This window comes from Puntigrus tetrazona, chromosome 17 (genome assembly GCF_018831695.1).
Source record: "Puntigrus tetrazona isolate hp1 chromosome 17, ASM1883169v1, whole genome shotgun sequence".
Classification (NCBI taxonomy): domain Eukaryota; kingdom Metazoa; phylum Chordata; class Actinopteri; order Cypriniformes; family Cyprinidae; genus Puntigrus; species Puntigrus tetrazona.
This window is the reverse complement of record NC_056715.1, coordinates 2,696,131-2,721,567: the sequence shown is the minus strand read 5'-3', so window position 1 is coordinate 2,721,567 and position 25,437 is coordinate 2,696,131. Positions and strand designations below refer to the sequence as shown.

General features: G+C 38.7%; 3 protein-coding genes across 11 annotated transcripts in view; all 3 read right to left on the bottom strand.

Moving 5' to 3' along the window:
* mapkbp1 (mitogen-activated protein kinase binding protein 1) overlaps positions 1 to 1,394 on the bottom strand; it is a 42,767-nt gene extending 41,373 nt beyond the window's left edge. For all 3 annotated transcript variants that reach the window (XM_043262975.1, XM_043262976.1, XM_043262977.1), the window contains exon 1: positions 917 to 1,394. In XM_043262975.1, the coding sequence (XP_043118910.1) occupies positions 917 to 1,030 (114 nt within the window). In that variant the 5' untranslated portion in view covers positions 1,031 to 1,394. The remainder of the gene's footprint in view (positions 1 to 916) is intronic.
* Positions 1,395 to 1,767: 373 nt separating this feature from the next.
* On the bottom strand, positions 1,768 to 3,881 carry LOC122362244 (type-1A angiotensin II receptor). Its single transcript, XM_043263608.1, has one exon. It carries the CDS (start codon positions 3,793 to 3,795, stop codon positions 2,662 to 2,664), a length of 1,134 nt encoding a protein of 377 aa, XP_043119543.1. The 5' UTR covers positions 3,796 to 3,881; the 3' UTR covers positions 1,768 to 2,661.
* Positions 3,882 to 4,498: 617 nt separating this feature from the next.
* mgaa (MAX dimerization protein MGA a) lies at positions 4,499 to 24,732 on the bottom strand. 7 transcript variants are annotated; one of them, XM_043262720.1, is made up of 26 exons: positions 24,595 to 24,712; positions 24,353 to 24,502; positions 18,984 to 20,136; positions 16,721 to 18,518; positions 16,310 to 16,382; positions 16,098 to 16,208; positions 15,883 to 16,002; positions 15,689 to 15,781; positions 14,932 to 15,578; positions 14,525 to 14,819; positions 14,138 to 14,328; positions 13,813 to 13,917; positions 13,699 to 13,735; positions 13,145 to 13,563; positions 12,776 to 13,025; positions 12,273 to 12,581; positions 11,185 to 11,487; positions 10,326 to 11,065; positions 10,052 to 10,215; positions 9,828 to 9,873; positions 9,601 to 9,720; positions 9,399 to 9,510; positions 8,780 to 9,262; positions 8,564 to 8,689; positions 8,347 to 8,469; positions 4,499 to 6,831 (listed from the first exon to the last, which is right to left on the bottom strand). In XM_043262720.1, the coding sequence occupies exons 3-26, from the start codon at positions 20,069 to 20,071 to the stop codon at positions 5,939 to 5,941; spliced, it is 8,646 nt and encodes a 2,881-aa protein (XP_043118655.1). In that variant the 5' UTR covers positions 20,072 to 20,136; positions 24,353 to 24,502; positions 24,595 to 24,712; the 3' UTR covers positions 4,499 to 5,938. The 7 variants fall into 7 exon arrangements, with proteins under 7 accessions (XP_043118655.1, XP_043118656.1, XP_043118657.1 ...); XM_043262721.1 differs by having other exon boundaries at positions 24,353 to 24,497; XM_043262722.1 differs by lacking the exon at positions 24,353 to 24,502 and having other exon boundaries at positions 24,595 to 24,732.
* Between the last annotated feature and the right edge of the window lie 705 nt (positions 24,733 to 25,437).

The following is a 25,437-nucleotide window of genomic DNA, read 5'->3' as shown; positions in this document are numbered from 1 at the left end:
AGCAGCACTATAAACTCCGTATTAAAGACTAGTAAAACATTCCATACAGACATGGATTTGGTTACTGAAAATGCATGCGCTGGGGTGAACAACAATTTATGAGCAACAAATCATATGCAGCTGAGGTCTCCGGGCTATTCAAAGCGTTCGTGTCGGTTGCAAAATATTCTCAACAATCATAAAGTCACAGGGCTCCTGTGTATGGAGGGGAAGTACAGTCACCCAAGGGTCTGCAGCAGTAAACAGGCAATCTGAATGGAATGCAAGAGTCAGGGATGACTACCCTGACACAATAATAGTTACAGTTACAATAACAAGAGCAGTTGCATATGTTCAAAGAGTAAGAAATGCACTGCACTGTTAGGATGTGTGTGCTTGCAAAACATCACGGTTCAAGTTTATTAGAGGTTAAGAATCTATGAAAATACCATAACCTTGGATATGACGGCGCGTGTTTATGCATTATATTTTCATGCACTTGACCATTGCTTGGTTTATCAAAAATTGTATTATACATACATTTACCGATTAACCCTAAAGTCACCCAATATGATATAATATACTGAGATAAACAGAGACATGTGCTTAGGGTTCCTGTATATCCCAGTGCACATTATATATTTTCTTACCAGCGTTTGGATGAATTCAGAGCAATTCGTATTATTGCATGTTATATTTTCCCAGCACGGCGTTTAGCAGAGCTTGAAATTATTCGTGACATGTGGCAAATATAGGTCAGAGAATTTTTACCGTGCACGCTGTTGCACTGTACCGAGAGACACGGTACGCCTTCAGAGTTTACGCATACTTGCGTTAAACTGCAGAAAATCACAGCTTTCCTGTTAGGATACATTTGCTGACAACTGCAGATCACATTTTGCATACATGCTCGGTGTCGTGCAGCAGCGCACTGTACCTTATTGCTGAGATTCTCTTTGTTGTTCCCAGCTTTACTTCGCCTCAATTTGATGGAAGGCGAGCGGAGCAGATTTTTAATCCGACTTTTGATAGTTGTATTTTCCACTGTCATCTTGATTCGGTGTGCTGTTGAGTCAACGTTTCCAGCAAACGGACGGCGGGGCAGCTCGAGCCCTTCGCTCTCCAATCACGGTCGCTAATCAATTAAACGATACGCGTTTAAAACAAGCCATGATCCGTCCACAGCCTTGTATTTCATACACTAAAACGGTCCGCCGTCATCGCAAGCCACTATCGGTGCTTTAAATCCCGTGCGGCGGTCCTGTCGGTCAGAGACGCGCTCCTCACTAACGTCCATTTGTTAAAATGGACCATGTTTCGCGTTTAGAGTCAGCAGTTTGACGGCGAGCCGGTCTGAAAAGCTCCACGAATCACCTCCAGCCGTGATACCTTCACCGGTGCGATGTGTGTATTTAAAAATCCTACTACCGTAAAGGCAAGGCTCATGAATATTAATTACGCAAGGCGACGTTTTTTTCGGTCTGCGTTTCTGATTGGCTGACAGCGGAAGGCGGGCGGTAGGCCGCTGACCAATTAGCGATTTCTGTTACGGGGGAACGCTTGGCTCCTGAATATGAACGAAATGACGCAATTTGACACCCTTGGAAGAGTACGAATTGTTGCGTGCGTGACCTAATTGATATTAAAATCTGCCTTAGCCGTAGTATTAAATTAAATGCACAGCACGCACGACTCCTAGGTGGATTATACCGCACGTATGGGCGGTTGTGTGATACTGCAGTGTTTCCTTAAGGTGTAGACAATTCGTTTAATCAAGGCAAAGTTTATTTTGATGTTTGCAGATACTAGGACTAATAGCAGAACAGAAAATTGTGGCATTATTATATTCATTCCACCAGTTGGAAAACCCAGTTTGAGATAGTATCTCAGTTTTGCAACTTGGTAGCCGGTTTAAGATGGTCCAAGCTCAAATGTACCATCTTGTATCAGCAAAAAAAAAAAAAAAAAAACTAGCTACCTGCTGGTCATACCATGTAATGCATGAATTCCTTTTGCATTTTACAGCTATGGTCCCAATGTAAACACAGCATGGTTGCAATTCTCCAGTTTAGATATGTCATTCTGTGATATCCACCACATGCACCTAGACTGTTATATTAATTTTCCAAGTACTCTAAATGAAAGACAACAAGGAGATGTCCTAAAATCAGGGGCATGATGAACAATAAAGAGTATTTATGGCTGACAAATAAAGATTTACGAAGAACAAATTCAGCCTGCTGTGGCATTAAAACTCAAAATAGCAGTAATTGTAAAGCAACACTGACAAATGAACATTTAGGCAATTTTGTTGTACTGAATTATGTCTGGTGCATACCTATAATTTTATACAATTCTGCCATCTAGTGATGCCAAGAAGTACCTTAGAAGTAAACTCAACCTGACTAGCACATAGTATATATGGCCACCTTTAGAACAACTGAAATTTAGACAAAACTCATTTGACATTTGAAACAAGGAGTCAGACGTACACAGATACAGGATGCACCTTTTGTCTATAACAAACATCTACAGCAGTGAAATCTGACATTAATAAATACAATATAGGAAATTATACACACACAAAGCATGAAAACACCAGCACAAGATTATTAAAACATTAGATACATCAACTCACACTCGTGCAACTAGACAAGTGTGGGAGGTTTTATCATTAAAATATTATTTTTTCATGGTTTTACTATTTTGAGTTTGGGTCGTTCGATCTTTGGAACCACCGTGAAGTTGGATCACACTGGGAGGGTCCTCTGAAGGTCCTTCCAAATCGTGTTTCTTTCTTACGTGTAAGACCTTTCTAACCCAGTTCGCCAACACAACCAGTTCACAGTGTCCTTGCTGCATGTGGAAAATTAAAGGATCAAGACATGCATTAAAACAGTAGAGTATCTGGGAGGATTCAGAGAGCAGGTTGACCACCCATGCAACCCAGCAAGCGTTTTTGCAGTGATCCAAACTGAAGAAAATGATACAGGCGATGATGTGAAGCAGCTGCCCTGGCACCCAACAAACCAGGAAATTGGCAATGAAAACGGCAATCAGCCAGATGGTCTTGTCAAGGCCTTGTATGTTGCCCGGGCCCCACTGTTGCCGTGACTGTTTCATCCGGGAAATTATCTTCACATAGGAGGGAATGATGAGGAACAACGGGACAGAAACCTGTATGGAGTAATAGGACAGAAGATTGTAGGTTGCTTCAGTGGTCCTGAACCTGGAGATCACCACTGCTCCACACACCTGGATGCCATCTTTCCTGACCCAGTATAGAATGTTAGGATAACTGAAGTAGATCAAGAGGCCGGTGATGGCCCAGAGTAGAAGCGAAACCAGTGCGCTGTTCCGAGGGGTCCGGATCATCCGGGACTCCAGAGGGAAGACGATTGCAAGGAAGCGGTCGGTGCTGATGGCGCAGATGAACATGGTACTAGACGTCAAACCGCCGAAGTATAGGATTTTCACCACCACGCAGAGCGAATGGCCAATTTTCCAGTGGTAGTCGGAGCTAATGTAGACAGCCCATGGTCCCATAGACATCAGATATGCAAGGTCACACAGAGCCAGGTTCAGGACACCTATGGATCCAATACTCCAAGGTTGGGATGGACGCAGACAAACCCACAGGCTCCAGAGGTTTCCAATTGTTCCAAGAACGGTAAGTGTGTAAAAGACAAGAGGTATAAAGTTGGAAGCGTACATGCGGTTGGAGGGACAGTCCATGTAGGGAACCAAAGGAAGGGCCAAATCTCTGGGGTTGGTGCAGTTCAAAGCCCAATAAGAACTGTTGTTTACTCCTGACATTTCTTATGCTTGGCCTATATTCTTTTTAAGAGAGAAGAGCTAAATTAATAACCAGCCTCACGTAAATTATTCTTAGCTTCCCAGGACCACTTTGGTCTGGACGCTAAACTTAATCACAATTTCAGTCTCATCTCATTCAACACATAAGCAAAATATGCATTAAAGAATGGATGGACCTTACCTTGAGAAAGCTGCAAGATGTTTGACTAGACCTATTTGTGAACTGCTGTATATCAGCCCTGGCCCCTCCCTGAAATACACATGCATTCGCTCTTGGGAGTTACGTGCAAGTTGATAATTAACTGCATCTTTATCAAATGTCAAATGAAACTCAAATGATTTTTTTTGGACAGCTTGTTAAAAGTGACCAACTGATGGGCTACGTTTCTCATGATGTACGACGCTGGCATTTACTGAAAAAAAAAAAACAGAATTGGACATGGTTTTCTTCAATATCTTCCAACAATCTTGTTGGAGTAACAAACTTGTCTTTATTTATGTGAACAAAATATGTTTCAGTGCAGTTTTTATAGCACTTCAGTGCTTTATTAAATTAAAATGTTAACATGTTCATTTGCATCTGTTTAAATTGATGACTGCTAATTGGCAAATGTAAAATCACATTCTATCTACAAAAACTTTTAATGTGAAAAGAGCACATTTTACACTAAGCCATAGTATTGAAAAGAATGAAAAGCACATCTTTTTAAACCATGTTTTTTTTTAATTAACCACAATGCCCCAAATCATGAAACTTAATGTAAAATTTTCACAGACTTGTGTATATTTGTATTGACTCAAAAAGACATATTCATCTCTTTTACAAAGGAGGTGAGAGAGCACTAATATATAGCACATAAAAAAATAAGTATTTTAACAGAGTTTGCAAAAAAAAAAAAAAAAAAAAAAAAAAAAAAAAAAAGGGATTGATTTTTACATATTTACAATATCCAAGAAAGGTTACATCAGACAATATACAGATTTATATCAAGCATTAAATATATACAAGAACAAAAGCAGTGTGACTGCATCTCGTTTTATGTAGCTTTTACTGTTCCTATGTAGTTTGTCTGTACCTGTTCTATCTTAAAATTAAGCACAACAATTGCATAGTGATTACTACATTTTAAGTACAAACTGAAGGGTCTCTTGAAGTTAACCACCTCTCTTCCTATGACACAATTGCATTAGGTGGGGATATGAAAATAGGTTCAAATGCCATAAACTGACTGCACTCAAACTTCACCTATTACTTGCAAAACAAACAAGACACAGAAAGAATTAAAACTGTAGTTCCAACACATCCAAATATACCTCAGAAGTGTACATATTGTCATTCTTTTATTCCTAAGCTCCTAATGCTATTGTTATAGGTTTACTATTTCCTAAGACAACAAACCTACGTACCAATATGCATATAGAAGAACCTTGTGAAAGGCACTCAACATAAGATTAAAAGTTTCGTGTATATAAGCTAGCTTTTCTGTAACAAGAACACAGACTGTTTGCACTGAATTTAACATCTATTATTGCCTTTTCATGCATTGATGTAATGGGTTTAATCAACAGTGGTTTCAACTAAATGCAAAGACAATGACATTTGCCTGATCTCATTAGTAGATAAATTCAAGGGTGAAGTGGCCTTACTGTTAAAAGTCACTGGGCAAATTTATTTATTCCTTAAAAGGTCGCCTGGAAAACTACCCTAATGATCCCACAAAATCCCCATTGCAAACAATTATGATCAGCTTCACCTTCACTGTGCTAAAGGAGAAACAATCCTGTTTAACTTTCAAGTAAATGCTTTTATGTTGAACTCCAATGGGAAAAAAACCATGCTCCAATATGGAGGTTAGAATGAGTAAACAGCTTTTTTTTTTGCACAACTATTGCCACAAAGAGTGGATACACAATTGCTAGCAAAGACAGTCAGATACCTTGCTGGTCTAGTAGTCTTGAGTGTTCAAAAAAAACAAAAAGTGAATGTAACAAACATCTTTGGATTTACCAGAGGCACAATAGGTGGTGCCCACGGCAGCAGGACTTGGACAGCAAGCAAACAATAAATACAGAAAAAAAAAAAAATTATACATAAGCATGTTAAATTTGAGCAGCAGCTATACCTGATTCATAGATAGGTAGATCACGTTTGTGGTCCGTGAATGTCTTCCTCATTTGAGTCCAGTTTGGAAACTGGGGAGCCGGTCACTTTATTCACAACAGCATCTTGAGCCTTTAACCCAAGAGGTACTAGTTTAGGCATTGGACGCCATGCCACACTGGTGGTCCCTTCATTGGCTGACTGACCTGATGCAGCTTCACATGCCACCTTCATGTGCAACAAAGGTGGTGGAGTAGGGGCATCGCCTTTACCGCTGCACGCTGGGGCTTGCGGACTTTGAACATTTGTTGATGGTGCAACTCCAGATTCGGACGAAACCGAAGGTGAATCAGATCCAAAAATTACTTTGACCAAGTCATCCACTTTGGGTGGGATATCGATTTCATCTTTAGAGTCTGGAGACATCAGATCTTCATCCAGAGTTAGAAACAAGGGACTGAGAGCACGGTCATCATCCCGTTCTGGACCGGCCTGCTTTTCCGAACATTCCTGTACCTCGCCGGGCACAACAATTCTCTGATCTTCATCCTCGTTACTCAGCTGCTGGCTAAGGAGAACAAGTTCGTCTAACAAAGACAATAAATTTTCATCCTCCGGATCATTGCTGTCAACTGGACTTTTCTTATCAAGTCCTTGCTGGTTGGATGAAGTAACAGGTGCACTGTTCTCATCTCCTCCAACAGGTTGTTTGGGGACAGCCTTGGATTGAGGCTCATCCACGGCTGCCCTTTCCTCTAAATCTAGAATTTGAACATCTGAGGGCTTCTGATGATCTTCCACAGGTGCAGGGACAGATGTTGGCTGTGCCTGAACAGCAGATTTATCTTTTACAACTTTCTGTGGTATTACCAGATTCTCCGCCGGTGGAACCAGAGAAATAACGTTGGTGATATTTGGAAGGTTGGCGGAATCCACTGAAAATGAGACATTGTAAAATAAAGACGTTTTTTTATTTATTTGAATATCACTGTAGTTTGGAAACAAATTCTGACACAGAGTTAAATAAATAAATAAAAATTCTGAATTCTGAAAAAGCTGGAATGGAGAACTAGCAATTCTGAGCTATAAAGTCAGAATTGTGAAAAACTTAATTTAAACGCAAAGTCATATATAGTTTATATCTAGAAATTCAGACTGAACTATATCTAGAAATATCATAACTGAAATATAAACTCAGAAATAATATTATTAAAATCCAATTCAGAAAGGCACAAAAGACCAATTTTGACTTTACAATTATGCTATAGTCAAAATTTCAAGATCTAAATTTGCAGTTCTGACATGATGTATCAGTTTTATATGCCACAATTTAATAATCTTACTTGCAAATCTACATTACGCAATTCTGAGGGAAATAGTCAGAATTGTGGAATATAGGGCCCTACGATTCCTGCAATGCAGGAAACGCAAACCGAATAGCAGAATCCACTCATAAAAACAGAATTAACAGTGTAACACGCAATGTCCAGGAATTTGTCACTTTTTTAATTAACTAATTAAAAGCAAGTCATTACACTTAAATCAATATAAACCGCAATATTGACTAGTATCTGTAAATACTAAGATGCAAAAGTCGATTTAAATATGAATCCTGCATGCTCTGCATGTCTCTGTTAATGAATGGCACAGGCTATATAGATATAGCAAGTGTAACACTAACAGTGTTGTCAAAGTATGTCGTCTTACCAAATGAGATCATAAACACACAAACAACATCTCCAGAACTGCTTTCAGAGTCACTTCATGAGCATTTTACCATTTGATTTGAATAAAACTACTGTCGTATCACATACACAGAACTGTAAAAGTATTCACGGCAACTTGTCACAATAAATGTCCGGTTAAATTTCAAAGTCATTATGCCCATTACTATTTTTCAGCAGAATGCACATAGCCCACTATTACTACTACTAGCCTACTAAAATGAAAATTTTTACAAAAATAAAATAAAATAAAAATCACACGTGTCAATGTTTTAATAGTAAATTCCCTTTTAAATAGGCTTGCTTAATTAAAGATAAATTAAATAAAAGTTTTATGCCTTTGTTAACCAGTAAACAGAAACAGAATATCTGAGGGAAAACTATTCATAAGACTACTTTTGGGACGAAATTTAATAAATTAGGTTGTTGTATTCATTGAAATAATTAGACATGCTAAAAAATAGAATTTGGTCACAATAACAAAAATATGGTGAGAAAAAAATAAAACATTTCATAGGGCCGTAAACATTTAAATATGTTAAACCTAATAAATTGATGTGAAAATGAATGTTTCATTATTTTAATTAATAAAGACATGCTTTTTGATTAATAAAATGGAACACTATTAAAAATGACTTCACTTTTTCATTCATTGGCAGAAAATGACTTGTCAACTTATTAAAAATAAAATTATGTGATTCAATAAATATGGCTAAGGAAACTTACCTTGTGTGTTAATATTAACAGGACTGTTTGTAATTTTAAAAAACTGAGGCTGCAACAATGGAAGGGGATTTTCCACTCCAACTGGTTGAGATCCTGAAGGAACTATAGACACAGATGCTACACCTGGTTAAAATAAAAAGCACAATGTCGGTTATCAATATCCTTTATTTCATACATAAAATTTTGAAAATAATTTTTGACCTATTCAGGCAAATACCTCGTGTGGATGATTGCTGTGTCCCTACTGAGGTGATGCCAATTGGTTGAAGTGGGTTGTTTATGGCTATGATTTGATTGCATGGAACCATGGTATTCATCAGAGGGAATACTTGAGGTATACACACTAAACAAGAGAAATTGAAAAGTGTGAACACCCAAAAACCAGATCCAATCAAGTCAATAAGGAACATGTATGTTTTCCTCCCTTACTAACCATTAGTTAAAAAAGGCTCTTTGACGGCAAATTCTTGTATCACCTGGGATGAAGTACGGGAAAGAATATTTGGCCGTGTTCTCTCACGTAGTACTGAGGAATGTTTTATAGAGCTTGGGTCAGAGACCGGTGTCTTTTCTGGACTTGAGTTAAAATCCTGAGTTTTAAGAGTTTTTTTGCTGCTATCAATGTTTGCAGGTGAGGCTGTCGGTGTGGAAGCACTTTCAGTCTTTCCCAGGCTTTTTTGTTTTTTAATACTCAAATCCATTGGTTTGGAGGGAGAATAGGTGGGTTTGGGAGCATCTTTCAATTTGTTCTGGTATGTTAAATCTTTCTGTTTACTTTCAAGATCAGCTAGTTTAGGTTTGGACATTGCCTCATTTAGCTGGGATTTCATCTCTTTCGCTTTAGGCTGGGCTTCCAGGACTTTTTGCTTTGCAATAATTTCATTAAGCTTCTTGTTGATGGACTCTGTACTCTTGTCTGTGGACAAAACAGATATACTATTTGTTAGCAAAATACATTATTTGCATCATATCTTAAAATACATAAATATATCACAAATATTATGTTGCTGATTTGTTATAAAAACATTTCAAAGTCTGAAAGACTGTCTTACCACACAGTAGTGAAAGTGTCTGTAGGTAACGCTGTCTCTTAAATTGCAGTCTCTGTCTTTTCTTTACTAAGCACTCATCCAGCTTAACCAGGGACTCAATCTCTTTTGTAGCCTTCAAAGTAAAAAAAAAGAAGACATGAAATACAAAAAAATATTTTCAATGTGCTTTTAAGCATGAAATGAAGCAAAACCAACAACAAACCATTGTAAGGATTCTCATTTTGGAGGTTTCTAAATTGTCTGAAGACTTTCCGAGTGCTGCCTGAAGTTTAAGAAAGCCGTCTTTAAGTGTGCGGCGCCTTATTCTCTCCAGCCTCACTCTCTGCACAAAGAGGTTTTATAGTACATGATATACATTACGTGAGTTAGAAAGCACATAGAAATGACTGGATCAGTCAACTGAAAAAAAAATGTAAGTGTAAAACTTACCCTGACCTTCACCTGCAACCTTTCATCATGAATGTGCTTCCGGTTACTGCAAAACATAAAACAAAACATGTAATTTTAGTAATTTCGTGGAAAGGAATTGGTTGATTTTCATAAGCAAAGTATCTATATCTGGATGTGTTTGTAGTGTAGATGGGGACCAGGTCATCAAAATAAATGCAAACCACACGTCTACATAATCAAGACATTAATCAGGTGTGTATTACCTTAGATGTTGATTTCGCCTCAGTGCAGATGCCCGAAATTTGGCAATACTGTTTTCCTCTGCAGACTCTTCAATAGTCTCAATATCAACCACCACCTCTGCAAAATCTTTCTTGTCAGAGCACAAACCATCTGTATCCAACATCCTCTCCACTTGATCAGAACCCTGGATAATGGGAAAAATAGAACTAGGCTAAACAAGCAATATAACAGTTTGTCGGTCTACATAAGTATTTTCTGAAAAGGTGAAAAGAGTAAATTATACAAAGCTCTTACACTCAAACTGCATGCATCTTCTCGGTCATCATCACTGTACAGGTCAGAGTCATCAGTTAATTCTGTTATATCCGAATCAATCTCTTCCTCATCAGAAACTGGAGCTATGTCAAAATCTTTTACTGTCACTTTGGGTTTAGCTATTTTACCAGTCTCAGCCAAATCCCCTCCAGAAAAATGGCTGGGTATTGAAGAGGAGGCACCAGAAGACAGAGGTTTTGATATATTGCCTGCTATTTGTTCAAAACCGTCACATCTATTTTGTTCAGAAGGATCCATCTCAGACTGGTTAGATACATGACTAACTAACTCTTTTGAAACTGAGCTAACAGAAACAGAAGTCTCAGACATAGTGGAGTCTTGGTTGTATAGCGTTGAACTTCCATGCTTAAGCATTGTAAAGCCACTCTGAGGGACAGCAGGAGAGGAAGTTGGAGTGTTAATTCCAGTGTTCTGAACAGGATGTGTTGGGAGAATTCGCAATTTACACGTTCCAGACTGTCCCAGAAAACCTGGAACAACTTTAAGGGTAGAAGGAACGCTGTTCAATGAGACTGCATTGGATGAAGTGAGTGTGATTGGTTTGGAACTTATAGATGAAGATGTAGAGACTGGTACGGTGACAACAGCCTTTGTCTGTGTTTGGGATACTGGGCTTAAAGATTTGACTATGGTAGCGCTGCCACCCTGAGGCTTTTTTAGATTGACTGCAGTAGGAGCGGGAAAACGAACAAAGGTAGCTGCAGGAAAAAAACAAAAACAATTAATACAACGACTTTTGGGGATAAGCACACATTTGTTAGTTAGAGCAGTCACACAGCATGCAACCAATTAATATGGTATTGAGGAAACCACTTACGTTGGCCTTGAGATAGGAGGTTGGGTTTGATGGTTTTGATTTGACTTAAAGGCACCAATTGCAAGAGTTGACCATTAGGATTACGGTACAATGTATTGCCATCAGCGGTCTTCACCACCTGAAGCAGCACCTTTTGGTTTTGGGTCTGTGAGGGCCGAGTCTGTGTGACAGGTTTGGTAAGCCTTGGACTACTACAGGTGAGGCCTGTACTACGGGACATTACTGTGATATAAACAGTCTTTTTTCCAGGAGTGGTTGATCCAGATGAAGAGGAAGTAGTTGTTGGAGTTAGACCAGCCCTACCTGAAAATAGGGAAAATTTATTATGGCAACTTAAACACTGGCCTCGGACACTGTTAAGCCAGAAGGTCAGTCAGAAGGCTCAAAGAATCAAATTAGCCCATAATCAAAACAAATGATGACGGTGACACATTATGTTCACAGCAGCAAATCTGCTAATATAATATGAAAAGTATTAGCATTCACACTGGCCCATCAGTAGTTGGCGCAATACCACTGTGAATTTACAACCAAGTCGAACAATGCTTACCTCAGTTGCATTGCAAATGGTCTATGAAACTTATACGACCACAAATTGCCAGGTAATTGAAAACATGACTGGTTGCATTGCTTTACAAATAAGTTAATCAGGTCACATTTAACAATTACCATATATTTAACAATCCTGAATGCTCAATCCAAATAAAATCACATTTTCTTTTCCCACTGTACACATGGTATCACACATCTTTAAATCTCTGCCTGTGCAAGGGAAAGGTTTAAATAAAGATATAATGTGTCATGTCAAGATCAAAGGTTTTGCTAAAGTTTGGCATCAAATGAAGCACATGAAAGATTTAATCTACAATAGCAGTCAAAAATGATGATAAAAGATGACCATGGGAAGGGTACACAAAGCATAGAGATGATCCATCACCATACACTGAAGCTGCAGCAAGCTCTAAATCACAAGCGCAGGTATGTATGTAAAGGCAAAGTATGTTAATTCTCCCAGTAGATGCATGGCAAAGGTTTTGTTGGAGGGGAAGCACAGACACAAAATGGCAAACTAAGAAAGCCAGGCTTACCCAGAGGGAGGCTGGGTGATTTAGCGATGACAGTGCTGGCAGGGGCTTGGACTTTTGATAAAATAGGAAAACTGGCGCTACCTGTGGAGTCTGAGGACTTAGACACCTGGGTAACCAAGCCTGCTTTAACAGGAGAAAGAGCCATCCCAGGTGCCCCAGCCTCACTGCCAATCGTCAACATGGAGGAGGGGTTGACAAATTTTGGAACAGAAGGCTGTAATTGTGAGGTGCTAGTGTTGGACAGATTTTGAGAGTTGATGTGGTTGACCACAAACTGGGTGAAGACCTTTCCCACTGGGGGCTTGGTCACTGTGCAAAAAACAAATTAAGGAGCAGGTTAAATCTGCTACTTAGGTTATATGCATATTCACATGCAGTAAAGCTTGTGCAAACATAACAGTGTTAAGCACTGCTCAATAATACACTGGATGTTCAATATTTTGGTCAATAACCTTGAGAGCAAAGTGTCTGGAGGTAAAACTTTGAACCTTTCTTTGACTTGCCTACAGACTTGATGAGCGGTTTGTCTGAAGAAGCACTTGTGCTTGTAACTGTGGTTGCTGTGGACACAGTCGAGACTGGAACAGATGTGATAGAAGCCTTTGTAACAGTTGACGTTGTTCCCACATTAGGTCCAGACTGACTGACTGGACATATTCTCCCTGTAATATAAGCTGCCAGTCTGTTGGCAGGGTGCAAAGCTCCCATCTTCCCCAGCTCTAATTTGGCTTGCGGGTATGTCTTTCCATTAACCTGTAAGAACAATTGATCATAGGTTTCAAGGTCAAGTTCTAGTCCATTCAAACATAAACTTAACCCAAAGTTACTTTAAATACATCCAAATGGTTTTTATCAGATAACTGCATGCATACCATTATCCGTCCTGGAGCATCAGGTGCTTTTTTCTCAGCCTTAAGCAAGCCTGCAGGGCAACACCTAGAGAGGAAGGGCAGACCTTTCACCTCACTCTTCTCTACATCCTTTTTCAGGTCCGCTTTGTTTTCTGTAACATCCCCATCTTCTTTTTTCTTCTCCACGGGTTGAGAGATGATGACTTTGTATGTATCGACAGAACCATCCTCATTCTCTTGTAGAGTCTTGGAGACAGGCTGAATGAAGTACTTGCCAATCCAGAAAGGATGCTTCAAACGATCCTGAGCCATGTGCTCACATACTATCCGCATAATGTAATTTCTGGTGTCCGTACTAGCCCAACTGCATTCAGATATGATCTCAAGTCGCTTAGAAGGGCCAGACAAATTAAGAGGTACAAGCTCACCTTCCTCAATATCTGTGAGCAGAAGGAAAACAGGTTTTTCAACCAGCTTTTAAAACATTTTAAGGGCACTGAACTTGACAATATGTTGTTTGCATAAACCATGGTTGCATCAGCTATTAACAAACTATCAGTTAGGGAAAAACTTACCTTGCGTAGAGACCTGTGAGATGTGGTGTTGGTCAACCTGCAAAAATGACAAAAGCTTGAGTTTTCACATGTTATGTACCAAAAAATGTGCCATCCTTCATGTAGGAATCTCACCATTTTTTGTTTATCATGGCACATCGAGGAAAATGGTCGCGACCGAGCACATGTAATCCTGTTCTCCATATCATCCTCAGTAATTTTCAAATGCCTCTCTTCTACCTGCATGCAGTATGGAAATATTTAGGATATGAAAGGTGTACACACATTAATATACTTACGAAACTAAATTAACATGAAATGAGAAATACAAGGAATCTGTTGCAGAAAAAAAATATCACACCTGAAACAGTAAACTAATTAAAAGCATGTTTAAATAAACAGTAATCGATAAAGATGTTATGGCTGAAGTCTTCTAAAAATGTAATGCTGAGTTTCTCACCCTTTTTTGTTTTGAAGGTCTTAAAAAGATTTCCAGGTCATTCTGAAGCTCTCGAGATAAGAGTGCTAGAGAGGGAGCTCTTGGAGTAGGAGGACAGAAAAGAACTTCTAAATCCGAACAGACACTTTTTCGATCCCATAATGTACTGACACGCTTAGCCGGTTCAGGTGCTGCATCCGGATCTGTCAGAACTGCAAGAGAAAGGCAACATAAAATCAGTTAATTTCATTTGTATAGATCTTTTCTGAATACAATAAATTTCAAAGCAGATTTTTAAGTAATACAATCATATTGGGAAGATAAAAAAATATTATGTTGAAATAATAGACAAAGTGGTCAAATGTTAATAATAACTGTACAGCTATTGCAATAAATAAACAGACTGACCATAAGTCTTTCTCTGTTTGTTTTTCTTTTTCCATTTAGTCTTGTTCTCCTCTGACACTCCCTGAGGTTCAGACTCATCCGTTGCACTTTGTTCCTGTTTGGGAGTTTTAAGTGCAACAACTTTGCGTCGCAGGCAGCTACAGCCCAACATGCACTGTGGTTTTCCACAATGATGATGTCGCCTCAAGTGAACCAGACTGGCACAAACGCAGCCAAGCCTACAGAATACATTGAGGCAGGGAGGTGCACGTCGTCTTATAATTCTGATGGCATCAGGATTTCCTTTTGATATCCCCTTAAAACAAAAAGAAAAAGAGATCAGGAAGAATGAAAAGTGTTTCAAAGAACATTCTGTCATTACTGATAGTCCATCTTAACACTAAGCTGAGCATCACTTTGAGTAGTACCTCAGCGGTGACCAGAGTGGCTAATGCGATGGCTGCCCTTTCTTCTGTGATAAAGGTACGATGTTTGCCTTCCCACACTGCTCCATCTTCCACATCCATCAGCTTCACCAAAGTTTTTGGCAAACCTGTAGTACGGCCAGCTGCACAACTTGATGTTTTGGAGCCACAAACTTCAACCATGGGAGTCTTATTAAAAGATACCTCTGCAGCAGTCTCAAAAGAAGGCATTTCAAGACTCAAACTCTTGGATTCCTTCTTATTTTTAGGTTTCTTGTTTTGCTGTTTTGCTGTAGTCTTTAATATTAAAGCAGGTGTGTTAACACTAAAGACTGGTCTTGTTTGCTTTGCTGTACCTGACTTTAAAAGTTTTTTAGATTTATTTTCCTCTTTGGTCTTAAATGTTGGCTTGACCTTGTTGGATGCTGTGGACATGGTAGCTGGTACTTGTTTCTTAAGTACACTATCTAGGGTACGAACGTAACTAGTGCTCTTAGTGGGTAGCTGGTATGCTACAGGTGTAATATCAGCCTGGGATAAGGTTGCAGCTCGTTCATCTATCAGTTTGCCCTCACTGGCCAGGTATTCATCCAACATGTCACTACAAAATGCAGAGAGGTTCTTCTGTCCTGCATCTGAGCTTGACATACCTGCAAATAAAACACAATATTCTTTTAGCAGCATTATCATTTAAATATCACATCATAAAATCACATTAAAGACATTTTCTTTTTAATGAAAAACTGATTAAATGGTATACCTTCAGCATTAGATCCTGAGCCAGAAAACTTATCTCTCCATCCTTTAATTTTGGTGAAATCAGTAGTTTTTCCTGTCCTTGAAACAAAACGAACTAGAGCAAAAAAATTTACTTATTACAACGAAAACCTGAATAATAATTCATGCATGATTTATTTTCTTACTGATTGTTAATCTTAATAAGATATGGGTTACCTTGAGATGAGGCTGAACTTCCTTCAGGTGAGAGTGCAGGTGGGGGTATAGGTAATTGCACACCCAGATATTGCAGGTCAATTTCCAGGGAGAGATCGAGTAGATTCAACTTCAATCCAACTATGATGAGAGAAAATATAAATTAAACCTTAACTGAACTGTTGTATATTAATTTGTAATACAATTGTGATGTTTATAAAAAAAAGTCCAGAAACCTTCTTGTAGCACCGGATGAATGACCTGTCTATGCCTCATGACTTTCAGATCACGTAAAAGGGTTTTCTCTAGCTCCTCAATCTTTTCTTCTACATTTTCATACCTGACCCCTGTTTAAAACCAAAGTAAATAAATAAATAAAAATCCTCAACACCTGTCCTCAACAATGTCCTTATGTCAGGTTTTTTACCATAAGATATTACATTCTTACCATCAGAATGCTCTGTTTTTTTTTGTGCAACCTCCGAATTGGCATCGTCTCCAAGGTGAATCACAAGAGCTTTCTATTTCAAAATGAAGGTACATAAACCACACATAAAGAGAGCTGTACGCCAGGTCAAATAAAAAAAGTACTGTTTAAAACATCACATTTGAAAGCACTCAGTAACTGGATTTGTATTTACAAATGTAACACATAAATAATAAATGTTGACATAATTTTGGTGTCAGTAGTGATTTAAAGGAAAGTCAGAAGTAAATTACTTAATTGACATCAAGCTTACTTTGAGCATCATATAGATTTGTTGAAATGGGGCGAGGTTTCATTTTGGATGGCTGATTGCTTTTAAGTTACCTTTATACATATCCTTTCTACAGTTAATAAACATGCTATTTTTGTTACCTTTGACATGAAGGAGACAAACAATTGGCCTTCAACGTCCTCCAGGCTGGGCTGCATTGGAACAGGTATAGGTCCTTCGAACACCTCATCTTCACAGAACTTCAATTTTCCTGTTTTTTTCTGTTTTGCCTTAGATTTCTTGAAAGTGTTTCCATGAGAGGACTGTTTAGTTGGTTCTGGAATGATGTGATCACTTGTCTCACAACTAACCGCAGACTGCATCTCTACATCATTAAGAGGACCTGTTCTATCAGTGCACTGACTTTGAAAAAACAAGTCAAGTGTTCCCCTGGGATGTTCTGGCCCACTAGGGACACTTGGTGACAATGATTCTTTTGAAGTTCCATCCAGAGTTGTATCTGTACCAAAATCAAGAACCTTTCTGGGAGGCACAGGTCTGTCATTGAATAGACCTAGTGGGAAAAGGTCAGGAGACGACGAAGCTGTGCAATCTAACAGTCTTTCTGGAAATGAATCAAGGGTCTTTCTAGGAGGTACTGGTCTTTCACAGAATAGACTTGGTGGAAATGGGTCAGGAGAAGAAGAAGGAGATGGGCTGGGTAAGGAGAAGGTTGGGGAGGATGGGTCATCTAACGGCAAGGAAAGAGATTCCTTAAGTGTGAACAGAGTGTTTTGAGAGACATCTTCTGAAAGAAGCTCAGTACAAGAGCCCTTGGAACTGTCTAACAGGCAATCAGACATAGAATTACTCTCAGCAACATCAGGAATTGAGGTAAGTTGCTGGAAAGGAATTACGCTATTGTCTGTACTGGATGGAACACCAAGAACAGATGTAGTGACAGAGGGGACAATTGGTGTGTCAGAATCAGTGTTAATTTCAGGGGTAGTTTGTGTACAGGTATTATTCACAGCGTCACTTACAGGGAGAGATGAAATGTCTGACTGAGACCTGAGCGTGTCGTCAAGATCTGGCATAGAAACAGCATCAGCATTATGAAACACACTAGAGATAATGTCAGGTGTTGAGTCATAATCTGATCTGGATGGAGTGGTAGTGTTTGGGGCATTTATTGGATCACTGCACATTTGGGAAGGTGAAAATCTAACAGATAATTGTGTTTCTGCTGGCACAGGGGATGCAATTGCTGATGAAGATAAAGCAGTGGACTCAGATGCTATCTTGCTTGCATCGGTTGTTGATAATAATTTAACTTTTTCAGATAATGAGGTAAATATTGGTTTTATTTCTGAGTTAGTGGTAACACAAGGAATGGAAGACAACAAAGCAGATGAGTTTTCAGGGGTTAGAACAGGTTCACAGGACTTTTCTAGGGATGAGCTGGAAACATTAGGTTTTGGTGTTGTAGGTCTCGTCTTAGACTTTCTCTGTTTAAGAAACTGAGCAAGGAGTGGTAGGGGGACACGTTCTGGCCGCTTGTGTGGTAAAGCTTTCTTTGTATTTTCTTCAGATTTGGCTTCAGTGTCCACAGAAGAAAGGGTCTCAACACCCTTTTCATTGTTTTGGTCACTGGACAGCAATGTAATCTTGACAGCTTTGCTTTCATCTATTGTTTTATTCTGGTCTATTTTTAACTCTGTTTTTGTGGTGGTTTCTGTGCTTTTACATGTGTTGATATCTCCTACAGTTTTATCTTTAACAACTTGTAGTATACTTTCCGTTTTGTCCATCCCCTCATTTTGTTCACTTGTGCATGTTGTGGATGCTTGCAAGACTACACCATTTCTCTTGATATTATCAAGTGACAACCTTTTTACTTTCACATGAGCACCTTTAATGAAGTCTGAGAATGCCACTGACAATGGGCGTTTCTTGCTGCTGTCAAAGAATGGGAGAGAAAACAAAACAAAAATGATATATTTGTCAGAATTGGCAAATATTTACTGTATCTAAAAATATGTTTATTTGCAGGCTATAGCCTAAACGCACACTAAGCAAGTATGTGAATTCAAACACTAAGTTAAAGCTACATTGTTCTATTTCTTGTCAGGTAATATCATGGTGGATGCTTGAAGAGAGTCTCATTGAGAACATTAGATAAATTCTTATAGTTTTTGGTTAGCTACTTAAATAATAGCACAGCCAGCCTAACTTCCTGAATCTGAAATTCAGGTCTATTGCTACTTAATGCAAGAATGCATGTAAAGTACATACAACAGGACAATGCATTTGTCAAGCATTCAAACATCTGAATAAAGTATGTTTCTTGTGTAAACTTGATCAATAGTAAAGTAAAAATTTTGCTTATGTTTGACAAATTCATGTTGTTAAAACTCTACTTACCACAAACTTTGAAAATTAGTTTCTACAATGGGAGCATCGCCATTAATAGCCTTCCTTTCGACATTTGTAGGGCTTGGAACGTTCTGATCCTTATTGACCTTTACAGCAGCATTTCTCTTCATGAACAGAGTTTTTAAATTATTCAAGGTTGTCATCTCCTTGCTTAGCTTAAGCTCACTCTCTGCTTCCTCAGTGGACATTCCATTCTTGGCCTTAGATGATCGAGCATTGACTGCATCATCCCTGAAACCTTTGGCAAAGGGGTTGTAATCAATTTTGAGTTGGGTGATGCGAAGGTTTTGATAGGCGGTGACCGCAAAGAACTCTGTCTGAGAAAAACGTAGAGTTACGACATTAGGTTTGTCAACTTGAATGTTTTCTGAGTCTTTGTCCGCAGGTATAATATGAAGTTGAGGAAGATATCGGTGCATTGAGTGCAAAATAATATGGTCCTCCTGCTCCAAGTTGTTGCAAAGTTTCAGTCTGTAAAATGAAACAGGGTACTGCATCCAGTGTAGGCCAGTAGCAGGAGAATCTGGGTGTACAAACAAACGTGAAACATGAGGCTCAGCCTTCCCATTGGTTTCCCATCCTTTTCCACTCCATTTGTATCTGTAGTTATCAACTGGAACAATATCCATTGCCAACAAATAATTCTGGAAAGGTTCCATTCCAGACAAACGAAAGCGGCAGTAAGGGAACATTCTACGACCTTGTTTGGTCAGAATCATCTCGGTCTGACATCTATAGAATTCATTCCACATACTGTTGTTGTCCAGTGTAGCGGTGACACCTTTGCATCTAGCATCTGCTGGCAAGTTCTCAGACTGGATGATGTGGTTGGTATCTGCAAATGTGGATGATGTTGGATGGATGCCTGTTGGAACAGGACCAGCTGAGGATTTCCCCATTTCATTTGCTTCACTAATTGCCATCAGGCTGCCCTTATCTTTCCCACTATCACCAGTCTGCAATTTTTTAAGGACAACAAAAATGGACTGTGGAGATGTAGTGGGAAGTGCCAGTGTTGGGGCAGTGACGCCCTCTTCATGAAGCACCATTGCACCCTGATTCTCTGTATTGGCCATGGGAGTTACAAAGACATCTGGAAAGCTTCTGACCCTCTCACCTCAAGGTATATCAGGTCTACATCCTTAAAAAAAAACAAGACATACATAAAATGGCACGGTCAATGTATGTTTAAAAGCTACCAACTGGAAAGCTTAACAGCTTAACATTATAAACAGTTTTTGTGTTACTCATTAGATTACTCCTCCACTAAGTTAGACGCAGTCCTGCTTGTCCTCTCTGTATAAATTTGTGAAAGAACAATAACTCCATTCCAGAAATGCATTACCTTGTCTGTTGGCAAACTGTTTACACCCTTCTTGAAAATACTTGTATCACAAGTATGGTTGCTTAGTGGACTACATATATCACAAAAGGTTGTCCATCATATCCCTCTAAGTAGGGCCTCTTACATTAGCCTCAAGGTAATACTTGTGAGGGCACTCAAGTAAGTCCTAGATATATATTATACATATATTAGATATATTAGACATAGTCCTACTATATTAGACATAGTAGGTAAGCATATTCAACCCTACTCTTGGAGGGGTTCCCCCTCACAACAGAGTTTTGTGTACACTTGAATCAGCACCTGAACAGTCTATTTCTGGTTCTGACTGATACAGTAAAAGAAAAATCTTGGCGTTTTGCAGCATCCAAGTCAAGGGGAACTATAGAAATATGGAGGAAATGATAACATTAAGAATTTTAGCAATTAATGAGGATCTGATGCTTTAAGAAGGGAAAATTGATAAAGGATATTGCTGTGGTACCTCAAACCATCCATGGCTCCAGTGACTTTTGCCCTGGTTCCACATGGCATTACATTGATTTCTATGATCTGATAACAAGGGGGTTTGTGTTAAAGGGGCCAATATAAAATTTTGGGATATGTTGTATTTACCAAAATTGCAGCTGCCCTCCATATCCTCATTCGGGATGCTTTCTTTTTTGCTAGTAAGCAGTAGAACATTGTTTTTTTCACTCATACGCCACACTTGGAGCTCTCGAAAACTAAATCGGAACAAGTATTTGCAAAAGTATTACCAACTGAAAACAGTGATATGTTCTGACACACTTGTGATTGGATCACTGAAAATTCACCTTAATACCAGTTGGAAACATGGCCTTTGAGTAACATTCACCTACTGCCCTTATTGACCGCCACTAGGACTGTTTTAACCACTTGGTCAGGACACTTGTTGCGTATAAACCTAACTCAACCAAAGTCTTGATCACTACTCACACTAAATAGACTAGCTAACCAAACAAAACACTGCAACTTCACCATCATCAAATAATATGGCACTTTCTTATTCACTATCATCAACTAGAGGAGGTAAAACCAAAATGAGAAAGAGTGTTAAGTGAAATATGTTAGTCTCCAAAGAAATCATTTAATTTTGGAGGTTCATGAGGTTTACACTTACATGTGTACACTGGAAAGATACATGGGGACAATTTATTCTTGCACCTTTTGTTTCCACTAGTAATCACGTAATCCTAATAACAAAGTAATAGTATTTTGAGTTTGGACATGTAAAGGTCAGCTGTAATACCAACATGTGTTTTATGTTTTATGTTGTGGACTTACATAAATGAGAAAATATGAATCAGGTAAACAATATATTTTTAGGGTTACTTCGCCACAAAATTAACATTTTGTCATTAATCACTTAGCCCCATGTTCTTTCATACTTTTCTGCACGTTGACAGTGGTAATTGTTTGGAAATCAATGGAACGGTCACAAGCTTTACAGTTTTCATCCAAAATATCTTCAATTATGTTCCCAAGACAAACAAAGCTTTTATGGGTTTGAAATGACATTGGAGTAAGTGATTAATGACAAAATGTTCATTTTGGCGTGGAGTAACCCTTTTTAACAATAAAAAACTTAAATTATTAAAGTCCAGTCGCACCAAGCACAATAACTATAAAAAATAACAATAAAGACACAATTCTAAAAATCATTCTCAATACTACAGAATAGCACAGCCCACACCACAGCTATAACGATAAAGCCAGAGAGAAACTAAATCTTTTAAATAACTTTCTAAATAATTTTTTGGGCTAATGAATGATTAAAAACATTGACAGCTGATCAAAATCAATCCTGCTATACAGTAACAAGCTGGAAAATGTGTGTGCTTACAGACAATATCGTTTGATGGCATAGTAATACCTTTATAGTTAATCCATTCCGTTATCATTCTTGGTGTGAACTAGGCTTAACATTGAAAAAAAAAAAGTAGTGTACACAATACTGGTTTTGTGTACACAGTTTTCAGGCAATAAATAATAATTACACAATTTTAGTTACTGAAGTAGTTGCAAAACTGTCACAGTTGACTGAACATTGGGACAATATTTTGGTGGCATATTTTGCCACCAAGCAAAACCTAATGCAGAATTGTGCTAGATTAGTTAAATAAAGTGTAGTCTACATACAGAGAAACTGCATAATAAACATCAATCTTCCTGCAAAAATGATAGATTACTTTACATTTATTTACTTTCTTCATTCTTAAAGCAAAAACCTTTTTAGCTATTTTTCGTCTGTATGGTGATTACACTGACTTGTGTATTGCCATTTTAACAGAGATTTCTATCTGTGATAATTGTGTTTTGTCCTACCTGACATGTCTCGACTTGGCTATTCTTTTCCACAACATTTTTGTTAAAAACCTTTTAATTACCTACCTAAAAATGTAAGTTATTTAATATCATAGAGAGTTTTTGTAAAAACCTCTGTGTGTGACTGCAATTGCTTTTCAAAAAGAATTAAAATTAATCAGTACTCACTTTAATAATAATGAATATCCTGCAAACAGACTATGCAAGCAAATTAACAATGCACTCAATTGCCTATCAGGCCTGTAATTAATGCATCTGACCGATTAGAACTAGGCTACTATAACAATGTCTTCTTATGTCAAGTGCAAGCATGTCATGTCAATTTGCTTAAAATGATGTTCCAATAAATATTACTATGTAATGAATGACAATAATGAAAACAACTACTACCTTAGTAACTGTTTTCTAAAACCAAGGCATTGTGGCCATGCTGCATGGTTAATATAGTCACTCTGCTGCATGACTATATTCACAATATGGCAACGACCAGTTATTTGTGTAATTAGACTGGCTACACTTCTAGAATGGGGGAACAACAGGAGCATGGTGGACTTTGTGATCGAAGCCGTTTTTTGTTGTGTCTGGCGGGTTTCACAATAATGGACATGGAATGCTGACATATACGTCAAGCTACTGAAAGAACGGAAAGTCAGCTGGCAGTGCTACATGTCACTGAGGCTGATAAAAGCAGAAAACGCTTTAGACGAAGTCTTCAGGTAAATGCCGTTTATAAAAGAAATAAGTTGATACAATGTTTACACAGTATATGTTCACAATGCGATTTAAATCATGGCAGCTGAGGGCGTTTCCATACGCTTTTAGCCAATCGGCTCACACTTGCATCACCGATAGTTCCTGGAACTATTTTAGAAACTTCTTGGAAGTAGCAGCTAATTTAGTTCCTCCACTCAAGAGTTCCTGGAACTAAAATTGTTCCTAGATTCCGTTGTGCGAACACACCACAAAGTGGGTACTACTACAACTAGTTGGGGTACTATGACAGTTCCTGGGGTGCAAAAGACCCTTAATTTGCTAAAAGCTGGGACCCATCTTAACATTAATCTGGTCATATGACTTCAACATGGCTACTTGTAACTCAAGTCTTCATCCCATGTAAGCGCAAGTAAATGCATAGAAGTTCTAACATTTGCATTATAACATTATTATTACATATATCAATATTGTTACCATTATAGTGTAAATTATTATTAATATAAGAGCTAAAATGGGAGGATGGAATGCAATAGTTAGCGCAAATGCTGCATAGGATTCTATACTATTATAATAAATTGTTTCCTATGAGGGTAAAGACGCCCAAAACAGTTGATTATAATTTAGCGCTGCATGCCGCCAATAATTTTTTTAATAAAGAAAAATATAATTAATACAAATATGCATTGATGCAGTGTCATTTAATGACCCTAGTCACATGGTTTTGCAAATGTTACAAGTCAACTCCTTTATACACACCAATGAAGATAACGTCCAACGCACTAGCAACGCGGCGTGCTCGTGAATGCCGAGAAGGCTCACGAACTACGCTTTACCATAACAACATGACTAGACTGCCTATTTTACCTAATTCACAGGTGGGCAAACGTGGCAACCACCGACGTGCATAAATGTTATTCGTCCATTCAAAGTCAAGAAATGGAGTTTCAGTCACCTTTGCGTAACGGGCGTCGAGTTATATTCGTCGATGGCGCATGTCTCTAATAGGCCCGAGAACTAAAAGTTGGCGCGGATAGCGCGTGCACGTCGAAACATCTCGAATGGCGGGCGAATCTGATGCGAGCGCGCTGGGAGATGATCTGCTCTGGCCACGGAATAACAACGAAAAAGACCTTTGTTCAGCCAAGTTTGCCGAATTCTTTAACAGATACAGGTTTATCCGCATTAGACTGTTACCTTTTGTCAATATGAAATGCATATTATGCATACTCTCTCTCCTGTCTTCGTTAATGCTGTTTTGCTCTCTCCCTCCCTTCTCACATCATTACACCGTACGTCTCACCCTCCGAGGTTTGCGTGCGTGCGATGACGTCAGGACGTCGCCGCTCAAAACATGGCACGCTCGTCCGCGTGACTACCACGCGCAGGCTCTGCCCGCGACTGATGAAGCTTGCCGGTTGCACTGCGCATGCGTTTACTTAACGCCTTTGTTTACGTCATCATGGCTGCCTCGAGTCTCCCCGCGTCGGTTTTGTTCGAATGACGATTATCGCATAAAAAGGGTCGTCGCGTAAAACGCCTGTCTTTTACATCTGGTTTGGGTCACAAATGCAAAGATTTGTCGTCCTAGAATCATCTTGTAGATCATAAACGTGGATTTTGAGACAAAGGGGCATGGTTATAAAGCTGCCAAAGCACATTATTCATTAAACATGCTCACTATTCTTTTGTTTGGCGTTAGTTGATTTTGTTGTCGAAGGACTGGCAAAGATAAAAATGAATGGGTTTAATGTAAAGACCAATGAAGCTAGTCACGCTAAATGATCCATTAATGTACAGTGTATTTTAGGATTTTACTGGAGAGAGGACTAGTATTTGGTAGCATTGACCACCTCGGTGAAGAAAAACACTTGATTGTGAAATATCCAGAGTTTGGAAATGCGTGTAATAGCTAGATAAACAGAAATTTTCATACTTAGACTTTTGCTTGATTACCATTTCTCAACATTACAACATTAGCTGTTTTGACTTTGAGCAATTTTATACACACAAACCTTAATTTCATTTGGTTTTCCGAAG